At 37.9% G+C, this 14264-nt stretch overlaps 1 protein-coding gene across 6 annotated transcripts in view; it reads left to right on the top strand.

The window, feature by feature from the left end:
* The window catches only part of Rcd1 (Reduction in Cnn dots 1), a 171119-nt gene extending 157261 nt beyond the window's left edge, over nucleotides 1-13858 (top strand). For 5 of the 6 annotated variants that reach the window (XM_083143054.1, XM_083143048.1, XM_083143050.1 and 2 more), the window contains one exon: nucleotides 12104-13857. In XM_083143054.1, coding sequence (XP_082999180.1) covers nucleotides 12104-12987 — 884 coding nt within the window. In that variant the 3' untranslated portion in view covers nucleotides 12988-13857. Of the gene's footprint in view, nucleotides 1-12103 lie in introns of all 6 variants that reach the window. The other variant, XM_083143053.1, reaches the window with a different exon arrangement.
* The last annotated feature ends 406 nt before the right edge of the window (nucleotides 13859-14264 follow it).

Raw genomic sequence — 14264 nt, 5'->3', positions numbered from 1 at the left:
GGCATCCAACCCCTATCATATGTTTTCCAATAAAGGTAAAAAAGGTAAAGTGCTCCCCTGTGCTTAGCACCATGCCATGAAGGCATATAGGGGGTGTGGTGGTAACGCCCCACACTTTCTTGATCTGGTCGTGAGTGGGGGTGATGTGATCAGCATCACACCCCTGACTGCCTTTACCTCCCAGGGTTTCCCCCAGGTACCCATGTCATTTGATGCTGGGTGGGCGCCGGGTCAACTTCCAACGTTAGAAAAGTTCCCGGATTTGAACCGGCCAGGGATTGAACCCGGGACCTTTAGCATTGTAGTCAGATGCGTTACCGACTGAGCCACCACGGCCGCATAGCAAAAATAAATGACCATGGCAACCATGAATCTGTGCTGCTTGGAAGAAATTAAACACTTATTTCCCTTCTTCGTGAGATAATGAAGATATCCACCAAATTTCATATAATTAGAATTAAGTAGAATTGCATCATGCACTTGCACCTTGGATAATGTAGATGATAATATTGCCACATGTTCTACATTTAAGCTGTAAATGAACATTTTCATCTGACAAGCACTTTGTTGATTTTTTTTTCTGCTTGTCCTATTTTCATTTTTCATCTCCCATCCACTGCTTTATTCTATTCCACTCTACATCTTGCAACTCATCTTTTGGTGGTATACTCCATAGTCTTTTCCTATTCTCCTATACTATTTTTTCTGCTGCTTTACAGTTTGTGGTTCATTACTGAGATGAGTATGCATAAATTTTCATTAATGCATACTCCCAATTATCACTCCTCTCTGTCTCTCTCTCTCTCATTTGTTTCGTTTTGTTCATTTGCTTATCATTAGTCCATTTGTTTTACACAATTTAGTCAGTTGCCAAGTATGGCCATAAGAAGAAGGCATGAAATCGACATATTAATACAATGTGGTATTTGGAAGGATGAAGAGTATTTCACCTCTCTGGTTTACTTTTTTATGAGGAATATTCCAAAAATAAGTTTTGTAGGTCTTTTACTTCAGGAACTTTTTCTTTAGACATACTTTACTTGTCCACATAGTTTCTGTCAGCATTGGTGCACTTATTGCTTTGCTAAGGTTGAAAAAGCTGCTCACTTAAAATTCCATGTCCTTGGGATGAATGAAGGTGTGAGTGGTGAGTTCCACATTATCCTTGTCATTGCTGGTGTAACAGTGGATCTGGACACAAGATCAAGACTGTAGCGGGAGTGGTTCAGCATTCCTAACTGAACCTCTTCAGAAGAGCAGCTGTTGTTGCCACTGTGGCTTTCAGTATTGTCCATCTTCATGATCCTGTTCATGCAAATAGACAATGGTATTGCTTTCTGTTAGTAGTGTTAATTTACTTGTGGTTGGACTTGGCTATTTTTGGATGCTCTGTAATTCCTTTCAGATTTCACTGTTCACTATGAATGTTTTGGTGCACTGATTTCCCCTCCAGTAGCTGAAAATTTGAAACAGTTAGAGCTTGAAACTTAACTGGTGAGGGAGCGCAGTCATAAAATTTTGTGAAATAGAATGCACTGGATACTAAATAAAGCAGTGCCGTGCATACAAGGTAAGCTACCGAAGCAGTGCTTCGGTATGCAATTCACATTTTGCATAATTTCCAGGATACTTAGACTCCCCAAAAGCGTTGAGAGGCATTTTTGCGGAGCCCCTGAAAGACTAAAATGCCACAAAGCAGTGTCGTGCGGTGTTTTTATGAAGGCAAGCCTGCCCCTTGATGTACTATTGTTTATTTAAAAATTATATATTCAGTGCTTCGGCTATCTATTCACTGCACGTTACTGAAATAAAGCAAAAATATTAAAGACATTAAAGCATGTTTTAATTCTGCAAGCAATTTGAATATCATCGCCACCGACTTTAATAATGTTTTTTTTGTTCATCCCTTATCATTCTGCTTTTCTTACTTCCTCGTCCATTGTTCTATCATTTCCTGTGATGATGATGATAATGATGTCTCCCATTATGATCTGGTTATTACTGCCTAGTTGTCTTTCCAATCCCTTCGCAAATATTATTTTTTCTTTCGTACAACACCCCGCACCTCCACCATGTACAAGACCACTCGGTGTCGGGATCGAACCATAGAGGTAGGGTTACCCGACGTCCGGTTTTTCCCGGACACGTCCTACATTTTAGCCTTATGTTCGGCGTCCGGGGGGAATTTGAAAAATATCACAAATGTCCTACATTTTGAGCATCAAAATATTAATTAGGAGAAAAAATCATGCAAGTTACAAGTCAATTAGTGCGCTTCCAAACTCAATAGTGAAATTTATTTTGATTCAGTCATTCATCAGTTGTTGTATGTTATATCTTGTTGTAGCTTAAAAAAGTTCTGGGAAACCAGAACGAATCGTCGCAGATAAAATAAAATAAAAACCACTGAAAATAACTGTGTTAGATTATTTTGCATGTACGTACAAAAAGTGGTTATGTGAACCTTTAAGAAGAACATAGATATTCAGTCATTGCCCAAAAAGAAAAGAAATGTTTGTCCTGCTAGAAAACAAACAGGAAAACAGAAGCAATTAATGAACAAAGTTTTGGGACCACTAACTGCTGATGTCACTGTTCAATGCCTGAGTGAAATTTTTTGCCTTACGGTTGATACTGATTCAATATTTTGATTGTAAAACAGGGATATGGAGAACAAAGTTATTCAGGGTGTTTGTTTGCAAGTCAAGAAAAGGCAAAGAAATGAAGTAGCAGCTCAAGATGTCAATAAAAAGGCAATAAATTATTCTTTTGGTCAAGACTTTTTGCTATCGCAATGACTGATTGGTTCATTTAGTTTATTTTACTTCACTTTTTTGTGATTGGTTCATTTAGTTTATTTTACTTCACTTTTCTGTCCCTTTGGCTAATCGTCAAGGTGAGGATGAATGGTGGTAAGATAAGATGGTGAAGGGACAGTCACAAGCATATAGGGACAGCCGACACAAAGCCCCACATAATATTATACTGGCTGAGAGTCCAGACACCAGAGCCTTGCTAGTCTGCCAAATGCAGTCCAGAATGCATTAATAGATAAAGCAGGTTTAATTCTCTTCTTAAATACAGCTTCAGTTTTCATCTTAACTGGCCCTTTGGTAGGGATTTTTCATTAAATAAATATTTATTTTCTTAATTGCAAATATCCAACTTTACCTAAGTTGGGGTCGAGTAAATAAACGTTAAGAAAAACTAAAAGAAAGTCAAGAAAAGTCCAGAAAAAAGTCAAGAATTCTGGGTTTGTTATTTTGGTAGAATCCATGTAATGGAACTAAAAATTACTCATGATGAAACTCAACTACTTCAAATGATGGTAATTGCTGAATATTTGTTTGCCAATTACAGGTAATAATGCAACTGTTGAGAGACTACTGTTGTTACCATCATCACTCATGAGAGAAATGATTTTTTTCATAAAGTCTGTAAAATGTTTGGTACCCACTCTAACGTAAATATATTTTGACTAAACCTTAAATTTTGATAAAAATTGTCTCCTCTGAGAAGTACCACTTAAATCATGTAGTAAGAGGTGCATTGATTAGTATGATTGCAAGTTTTGAAATTTTGCATGTAAAAATTCATTCAGAATTCATTCTTTTCAACTGAAAAGTGTCATTTTTAAATTACTTTCTAACGTGCTCTATAGAAATACGTATTATTTATTGAGAATGTTTTGTGTCCTACATTTTGACTTAATGTCCTACATTCCCCTTATAGCAATCTGGTAACCCTACATAGGGGTGGCGTTTGCTCATAGCCACTCACTTACGCTTAATCTTCATCTGGAGAAGTACCTAGATAAATGTTAATCTATGTACATAACTCTTAAATGAATGGCGATACACAAATTGGGTTTAATGAATGTTAAGACTAAATCAGCATGGACATAATTAGTTATAGGAATTACTTGTCTCGTATTTGAAGAGAAGGTCAATAGGTCCTCCAATGTTCAATCACACACAGTCTCTCTAATATCTCCTGAACTTCTATCACTGTACTCCCTTCTACTTTCCCGTACTTCCTTTTACTTCTTCCTACTTTCCAAACCAAACACCGACTGTCAGATCTCTCACCTCCGATCTACCCCTTCGTTGTCACTCCTCCCCCTATTTCCTTTTTACAACTCATCATGTATACTGCTATCATATGTGCATTCTTTGTCCATCCTGCCTTCTACGAAGGCCAGGGTAGCTCATGTATGTGAGGTATGCTATGCTTTATTGTGATACGAAATTGCTCAATGCTATTTTCTTTCTATTTTTCTTTACTTGTGGTGTTTTTAAGAAAATGAATTTCACTGGTGCTGGTCTGTTCTCTGATGTATTGGCACTTTTTGTGAATTTCTAGAACCTTGTATCACATAAAACAAAATGAATAAATTCAGTGACACAGTTTTCAAAATACTGACAGTATATCGGGCCTGCAGAACATTCACCTGCAATATATCATTTTTTTTTATAGTAGCTTTATTGTAATAATAATTCCTATCTCTTTATTTATTTACATTCCCATCTTTTTTCTTTTCGTGTTTTTTACAGACACAAGATAGTATCCATATCTTAACCTAAAGTTCTTGCTTCCTCTCCATAACAATCAATACATGTTTGACATGAAAGAGTTGAAAAACCTTGATGCCTGTGGTGTACTTCACTTATCAGCTTTGTTTTGTATTTCTGTAGGCTACGAGGTATGTTTTTGAAATGCCACATTATTTTTTAGTTGTGCTACAATTGGTGCATAGAAATTAAGTCCGTAAAAGCCTCCACTTCCCGAAAAATGTAAAATTTTGATGTCATAAGTAGACCTCGGATTTTAGATTTTTAACCTATTTTTGTCCTTTGCAGGTAGATAAGAAACAACCATTAAAAAATGCAACAACTGATGAAGTTTTGTACTGCCTGAAATAACCTATTTTGTTTGTTTTAACTTACTTTAGGTTTTTTATGCACCTAAATCAAACCTTCTTTAAGTCTTTATAAATATTTTTAGATTTTACAAAATTATTATATCACACAGAGGTATTTGTTCTGTTTGGTGATGAAAAAAATCAATGACTGACATGTTTCAAACATACTCCTGTCGATTTCCCTCCTTCCAAGTCCATGAGTTTTTTTTGTTTTTTTTTCAAAGCTCTAAACAAATCAAAATGTAACTCGCCACTGTTATCTGCACAGTCCAAAGTACAAACTTCTTATCCTTGAGGTCTTGCTCACTTTCACGTCAATTCGGTGCTTTGTGGCATTCACACCTTGTGAAGTTATATTCCAGCATTCAAATTTTCGCTACTGACTATGTTTCTGTTGAAAGATAATTTTCAACATATAAGATGATCCTCACAGACAGAAGGCAAAGTTTGACTGTGGATAACATGTAAAGGATTGTTATGTATTCAGTGGTCACTCTAGGACCATGATAAAACTCAAGTGTAATTCCCAGTTTTCAAGGCGATCTTTCCAAAAATTCAAGGGACAGGCAGATGTTTTCTCTATTTCAACCTTACGTATTATCGCCTCTCACCACCCACAGACAGATACACACAATTACATTAACAATACAAAGAGTCTATGTGATTCCAATGTATCCAAAAATTCTAATTATATTCAATTAAACGGAATATGTATTAAACATATTTAATTTAAGGTGCGGAGTTTATATTTGCTATTTCACATACTCAGACCTGAAATACATCTAGAAACACAAGTCACAAATATTACTGGATATACTAATCTAAAGAAAAGTGTTAATTGTATAAGAATTTCAAACTTAAATTGACCTAATGAACTTCGAGATATCCTATCTTGCAATAATCCACTTGCTGTCAGATAGATTGTTCTGCAAAGGACACTAACAAAGTAAATGGATTGAGAGAATTCTGCTTTATTTTCCACACAGCTTTCTTTTACTTCCTTCATAAAAATAGAAGCTAAGCTGTGAATGTCTCAATGGGATTTGTATTAATAAAAGTTGCAATTTTTCACGTCTACGGAGAAAAATTCACGCATAATTCCCAAAGCCAATAATTCACGCAGAATTCCTGGAATTTGTGGTGAGTAGGCATCCTGTTATTGTGCAGTAAGTTACACATACGTAATTCATTTTTCATGTCAACAAGTAACTCTTGCTAACAGCACAAGTATACTATTACAATAATTTGTGAATTATTTCGAAAATGATGCACACAAATTAAAATTTATGTCGAAATTTCACAAAAAATGCAGGTTCGACCAGGACTCAAACCTGGGTCTCTGGCATATCGTGCCATTGCTCTACCACTGAGCTACCCAGTCGGCCTGGCTTCACCTGATTATTTGCTACCATAGGCAGCATGGCAATGCAGATGTTTTGAAAATCAGCATTATTATGCTGAGCTGATTCTGAGGTTCTTGGGAAAGGCATGAATGTCATTGGAGGGGGGAGGATGGATTCCTACCCTTCTGTATGAGTCTTTTGTGTGACTGCTTGCTGATACCGACACAGCAGCAACTTTTTTTTTGGATTGATTTGGTGTTTTAAGTCCACTTTATGCACAGTAAGGCTAATCGGGACTGGACCTACAGTTTAAATTGGTATCCGAACCACTATGTGCTTTTTGTTTCTCGCACGAATAACACTTTGTTGCTCTTCTACAGTGCAAGTCAACAGTAGGGAGCCATGTTGTACAAGCTACTGCGCAGGCATATACGAGGGGGTATCAAAAAGTTCATGCAATCACCTGAAAGGAAGCAACTTTGGACAAGTACAAAATCATGGTGGTATTAATCCTTCCCCACATAGTCGCCATGCTTGGTAACACATTTCTGCCAGCGGTCTTTCACCTTGTGTAAGCCGTTTTTATAGAACGCTTCATTTTGGGCCTAAATCCACTGTTCTACCTCAGAAATGACATCATCCCTCGTGTCAAAGTGGCGTTCTTTGAGTGGACGCTTCATTTCCGGAAAGAGGAAGAAGTCACTCGGTGCCAGTTTGGGGAATGTTGAGGGTGGGGCAAAATTTCGTATCCTAATTGAACTGTTTTGAAAATGGATGCATGGGCAGAATGGGCTGGTGCGTTGTCTGCCAATAGCAGCACTCCTTTTGTGAGCTCTCCTCGCCTTTTCACCTTCAATTTTTGATGTAACCAAGCTAGATCACAATAATAGTCACTTGTGATTGTGTGACCCTGTCGCAGGTAGTCCGTCAGGATGACTCCCTCACAGTCCCAGAAAACGGACAGCATCACCTAAGTGGCTGACCTTTGCACTCTTGCCTTTTTGGGGGGCAGTGAGGAGCTGTGTTTCCACTGCTTGCTCATCTTCTTTGTTTCTGGGTCATAAAGTTAGATCCAGCTTTCATCCATTGTAACCAGTCTGCTGAAAAAATCCTCTTCATGCAGCTCACAGCGGCCTAACATCTTTAGTGCTGCTTCCTCTCTAGTCCTCTTCTGGAAAGGGGTGAGCAATCGTTTCATCCACCGTGCCGACACTTGATGAAGGTGCAACTGGTGATGGATGATATTCCAGATGGACCCATAACTAACACCAATTTCAGCCATCGCAGTTTCAATGGTGATCCTCCTGTCTTCCATTATCATCTTCTCCACTTTCTCCATCAATGTGGCATCATTTATGAAGGACGGTCTCCCTGTCCTAGGGGCATCGGAAATTACCATGTGACCGGTTTGGAACTGCCGTTTCCACTTGAAAACCATCTCATAGGATGGGCTTTCCTCCCCTTAACACTGCTTTCATCTCATCGTGAATTTGCTTCACTGCTTTCCCCTGGAGATGCAGGAATTTGATGATGCTCTGTGCCTCAATTTTGTCAATCATGACATCTTCCTTTATTCACCTGTTAAAAAAGGATAGCAATAAACAACCAAATCAGACAAAAATTTGTGTGCTGAACCTAGAAGGGCCATTGTACAATACACATATCCGAGGGTGTTTCTAGTTTGTTTCCTTCCAGGAGATTGCACGAACATTTTGATACCCACTCGTACTGTTCGATTGTCGCAGCATCTTTGTGGCATGTTACTAAGAAACCTTTTTGAGTCCTGAAATACAAATTTTAATTGTGCATAAATCTCCATGAACTTTAGAATAATATTCCTGTTTTTTAATGACTTCCCCTCGTACATTTTTCAATTTGCGTATCTGATATTAAATGTGATACATTTTAGGTATTTTCATATTATTTGTAGTCCAAAAATTATAAAATACACTAATATGATGACTTCAACATCAACCACTTACCTTATAGGTATGATTTTAACATGGAAATTCACAAATTTAGCAAATTTCACACACATTACAATTCAAGAACAATAATGTCCATAGGAACCCATGGCCATCCCATTATGAAATTCTGCACCCAAATAATCAATTGATGTTTTCAAAACATATATTTTAAAAAAAAATAATAAAAGGGCTGTTTTTGAAATTTTAAAAAAATCTTTTTTTCGGGTTTCTGAAGAATTACAAAATTCAAACAGCACAGTCACGTATTTCAAATTAAAGCTCATTAAAAGCAGAAGAGAATGACACCAATTTGAGCTTTCTAGGTTAAATAGTTTTTGATCTACAGCAATTTAAAGATTTCAAAATGTTGTAAAATTTTGGGATTTTCACTTTTTTGAAAGTCAATAACTCAAAAACAAAGAACCCAAAAAATCTGAAGCTTGCCAGTTTTCGTCAACTTTATTGGTACTACCACTGCACCAAAAATTATCAATTTCTGAGATGTCAAGGTTCAGATCCTGGTTGATTTGTCCATGTGGACCCACATGTATCTGTATTTGCATATATTTTTTACATCGTTTCCCTCCCTCTCTAGGTTAACCCAGAGGGCAAGAATGTTGTTTACATGAAATGAAGGAGGGACAGTAATAATAATCCATCATTTTTTTTTCTGTGGAGCTGCAATACTTTAAAAAGGCGTGAAATATTACAAAACTTCTTCTGCAACCTCCAAGTCTAGATAAAGTTTACACTATAATGCTACATGAGAATAATTTTGGAGTATAATTTAATGTCATTAATAGAATGTAATGTGATGAGCCTTTTTTATTTTAAACTGGAATTATACAAATATCAGTATCGGCATTTGTGTTGGTTGGTATCAGTCAGGACTCAGCCCTAATTTATTACATATTTCAGCAGTTAAATTCTTAATAGTTTTTATGCTCAAAGTAGAAATTCCTAAGTGGTGGATGTCTGTAGGATCCTTGGGTATAGGCTAATGTAATTTTTCCTAGCCAATGAGATGGTGCCGTCCACTTCAAATACTGTATTCAACACAAATAATTTGGCCAGTGGCTGCAATTTGAAAAGGAAATATTTAACCTTGAGACCAATTATTACATAATCTAATAGGAAGTCAATTTTCATTTCTTCAGACAAAGTTTTAACCTTCCCAAAAATTTATCTTCAATATTGGGAGATGATGAGAGTTTTTTAAGAAATGTTTTTAGCTTTGTGAGAAGAGCCAGCTTTTTCCACTCTTGGAGGAAGTTTTTTTTTGTTTTCTTACATTTTTAATGTGTTGTGCAGGTCCCTTTACAACCTGCACGTTTAACCCTTTTTGAGGGCTCTTTGAACTCTCAGGTAAGGATTTTAGATAAGGGGATATTTCCCTGTATGCATTGAAGGGTGTGCCAACTCGTGGCAGAGTGGTTAGCACACTGTGCTATGATGCCAGGGGCCCTGGATTCGAATACCAATTCGATTGATCAACTACTAGTTGACTGAATTAACATTTGTTGTGTCTGGAGGCTGGTATTCGAATCCAGGGCCCCTCGCATCATAGCACAGTGCATAAGGGTTCCTAATGCTTTTAGGCTACTTTGTATTGGAGGTTTGAACTTTATATGTTTTGTAATATATTGCAATAGCTATAATTATTACTATTACATATTAAGTGCAATGATATTAGCATTACATATCCCCTGTATGACTTATATTGATATATATGAGAGGAGGGAAAATGTGAGTGATTCCAAAGCATTACAAGAAAAATACAATTTAATATTTATGAATAACATTTAGTTATGATACAGTTTCTTCAGCTTCTGTGCAAACAGGTGAGTTTGCATTGTGACTAATGGGTAACCCAGAGGTCTTCACGTGTTTGTGGCTGGCTGCGGCTACTGAAGGAACTTCATTCACTCTAGTACAGCAACTGGAGACTGTGCAGCAATTGAATCCAATGTTTACTCAATTTTGAGTGTAGTGTGGTTATCAAGTTTTATTCCTGAGCCGCTTAGTTTATAAAGAGTTGTCAGGTGTGTTTGGCAAAGAGTGCCTATCATAGGAGAGTATCAAATGATGTCACACCAGTCTATACTCTGTCTCAGGAATCTCTGGAGCGAGTGAACAAAAATGTGTCTGCGCAAGTAGTGATGTGAGATGGCTCCACAAATGAACACATGAAAGGAAAAGGTGGGAGAAACGAGACTGCAGCTACCAGCTGTATGCAGCAGGCCACACTGCTTTGCTCCACCCACTCGCTTCCTTCTCTTCTCTACCTTTATGCACAACCTTGCTTCACAGATTCCTGGGACAGAGTATGCAGGCCACAAATGCAAGTTTGGGGGCAAAGGTTTTAACAGCTAGTGCTTGAAAACAGATATGTGGCTTAATCTTGTACCTTAGGAGGTGATCACACAAATAGCAAATCTGTTTGAAACATATTCCGTGACATCTTACGTGTGAGTAAGATGGCCTCATTTCAGTTTTTCAGCTTACTAATGCTGGAGACCAAATTTCCTCTTTCTAGCACATACAGATAAAGGTATGGTAGGAACTTTTTGGCCTCTCCTTGAATTGTAAATATGAATGATGTGACTTCTTATGTTAAGTTTCAACGATGAAAGTTTGACAAGTATTCATATATCACAAATTGGTTTTATCACAGCCCTATATATGGCCACGGTGGCTCAGTCGGTAACGTGTCTGACTACCATGCTAAAGGTCCCAGGTTCGATCCCTGGCCGGTTCAAATCTGGGAACTATTCTAACATTGGAAGCGGCCCCGGTACCCACCCAGCATCAAATGACATGGGTACCTGAGGGGAAAGCCTGGGGGGTAAAGGTGGTCAGGGGCATGATGCTGGTCACCACCCCCACTCACGACTGGATCAAGAAAGTGTGGGGCGTTACCCCCACAACCTCTATACGCCTTCATGGCGTGGTGCTAAGCACAGGGGAGCACTTTACCTTTACTGTTTACAGCCCTATATTACTGTATAATTAAAAATTGTAGAGATGACAGAGATTTTGTGTTTTTATTATTACAAGGGCCAGTCAGTGGAAAACCTCGTATATCTCGATGTGTAGATGCCATGGCTGCACGATTCTCCTGCCACTGTAAGGGGGTTCCTTTGTTACCCATTAGGTGGCAGTCATGTCGCATGCTTCTATGAAGCAGTGTAAGTGTTATCCGTGTGAAGTGCAGAGTCTTGCCGTCGGCATATCAGGGAGGCCAGTAAGGAAGAGCAGCAAGCAGTCATGCATTTCCTGGTGGTGGAAGTATGTGAGACATGCACCATTGAATGATGACAGTGTATGGGGAACATTGGATGAGGTCATCGTTTGCGACAGTGACAGATGGTCCAGGTCGTGCGTCATCCTGCAGTGAAGTTCTTCCTTTGTGGAAAATCCGACTCCCCTCCTTCACCCATGACAGAGGTAAACAAAGTTTCCCATAAACTGCCATCATTCGATGGTGAATGTCTCGCTCCGCCAGGAATGCATGACTGCTCACTGCTCTTTCTTACTGGCCTCCACACAAGCCTGCAACATTACTGCCATCTAACATGGACGACAGAACTCACTTCCAGTGGCAGGAGTTTCATGGAACTGTGGCATCTACATGTCGAGATCGAGATGACCTGTTTGCCACTGACTGACCCTTATAAATGTGTATATTTAACCAATATTCTGTACTTGTGACTTATTTGTTATCACAGATTGAGAATACTTGATCTAGTGTATAATGCAGCTCACTTCATGGTAAACAGTGACTAGGTTATTTTTATTTTTAACATCTTTTGTGATTTATATTTGTTTTAAATTCAGTTTTGTTTGATTTATGTGTTATATGTGTATTTCAGTGATTGGCAGTGAAGACATCTCTGTTTCTAATGCAGTCAGCAATCAAGTGATAACTTCAGCACGTATGCTACCTAATCGAACAGTTGACTTGTCTAAACTAACTGTTCTGACAACCACAGGAAGTAAAAGTCTGCTTGGTAATAATGTCATGATGCTGACAGAGCCCACAAGTCAGGGAGTTGCAGGTGGTCAGGTTCTCGTGCCTCTCTCAAGTGTTACATCTCCTCTCACGATTTTACCCATTGGAGGAAACCGAGAAAAGAACGTACGTAGATCTCTCGCTGTTGTCCCCAAAATTGCTGTTTCAACTTCAAAGACAGGTTCTTCTGAAAAAGGAAGCACCGTGGTCACCGCTTCTAGTGCCGTTTCTAGTGCAATAACAGACAAAGGCAAGTCTGTGACCACAGCACGTGTAACTTTGAAAGAAAAGACTTTGACACCTGCAAATATTCTTGACCTGCCAATCATCTTTGCAAAAGATGATGATCCGTCTCTATTTAACAAAGAATCTGGTTCTGAACCTCCTATTATATTTTCAATGGAAGACGAGACTTTACTCTCGGAAGCAAAAAACTCGGGAAGTGAAGAACCAACTGAAACGGTGGCTAGAAAAGGTGAAGAGGAGCAAGTGCCGGGTGAAATGAGTGTAGCAGGTGGCAGTGGTGATGATCACTTGCAAAGTTCTGACATGGCTATGGAAGGTGGCAATGAATCGGGAAGTGCGAGCGACGTGGATGACAAATCGTCACCACAGAGAAGATCGTCAACCGAAAGTCTGGATGGCCGTGGTCGGCGAATTAGACACATTTATCCTGTCACCCCTGCAATGCTGAGCGCTACTAGGACACGTCAGATAAGGCAACCCAAATATTATGGAATGTAAATGTTTTAAATTATTGGATTTGATATCTGTAAGAGTTTTTCTAAGGCTGAAATAAATGTTAATTCTAATTTACATATGAATGTATTTATCTTTAGAAGAAACCTTGCATAAGACACTAAATTTTTATCTCATGCCAAGATAATTTTCATTACATATTTTCATACATTTGGTTTTGTTTCTTGAGTTATTTTTAACAGTTAATATAATCACAAAGTAATGTGATTGGTGGAAATGTTGATTAGCCTGTTTCCATCAAATGTAATACATGTATTATTAATAAAGGCACTTACATGGAAAAGGATCTTAAATTTCAACAATTTGTAATGCAAGGAGAAGAGACATCTTGAAAGTGGCAAACTGTCAAAATACATAATTCTTTTCCATGTTAAGTGTCTATCTGTGATACTCTTTTGCCATTTTTTAATTGTACTTTGTGCTTTCTTTCCCTGTGACCTTCTGTCATCTACACATAGATAATTTTTTCACTCCCAAGTATGTAGTTATTTTATAATACTTCATATTATTTTTCACCAATATGCAAGGTGTGCCAAGAAAAGGAGTAATTTGTTGCATGGAAGAAATATTTGATGCTAGTCAATCATTTGTCTTGGATAGAGGATGTCTTCTTTTCACTGAAAAATATTTTTTAATAGTCTTTTGCAAAGAAATTTCAAGAGTTCCTCTGGTACTCTATATGCCCATCATGAAGTGTGTTAATTTTAGACACTATTATTTTTCAGTATGAATATGTGCATGATGTAAATGCTACATTGGGCATTAACATTGTTTTAATTTGTTTATGTTCATTTTCCCGAAATGAATGCAAATTTTACATAAATTTGTGCTTTCTTGCTGTTGTTGCTTTTTGGAAAGTGCAAACAATCAATAAAATAGTCTTGAAAAAATAATTACGTATGTTGTGGTCTTGTTTATTTTGCGGACGCTGTTTGTAGCATTTCCAGGAAGGTTAATGATGCTGTAGACTAATACACGTAAATAAGACACTCAATTACATCGAACTGATGTTTTCATTGCATAATACACATTACTTGCAGCCAACCCGTAATACCTCGTACATCACATCGCTTCTCTTCCTCACAGACTCTTCACACCTTTTTAACTAGGCACTATTGTCCAGAGAATATTCTGGTGGTATCTTGGCTCCAAATGTACATGTACAAGGTACTGAACAATTTATAGGATCAGAAAAGGTGCCAGAAGGGTGGATAAATACAAATGATGAAGGAGACAGTAAACACTTACCACACGAAGAGAAA

The sequence above is a fragment of the Lepisma saccharinum genome, chromosome 21, assembly GCF_977018435.1.
Source record: "Lepisma saccharinum chromosome 21, izLepSacc3.1, whole genome shotgun sequence".
Classification (NCBI taxonomy): domain Eukaryota; kingdom Metazoa; phylum Arthropoda; class Insecta; order Zygentoma; family Lepismatidae; genus Lepisma; species Lepisma saccharinum.
Note: the sequence above shows the minus strand (reverse complement) of the source record. Positions and strands in the feature narration are given on the sequence as shown.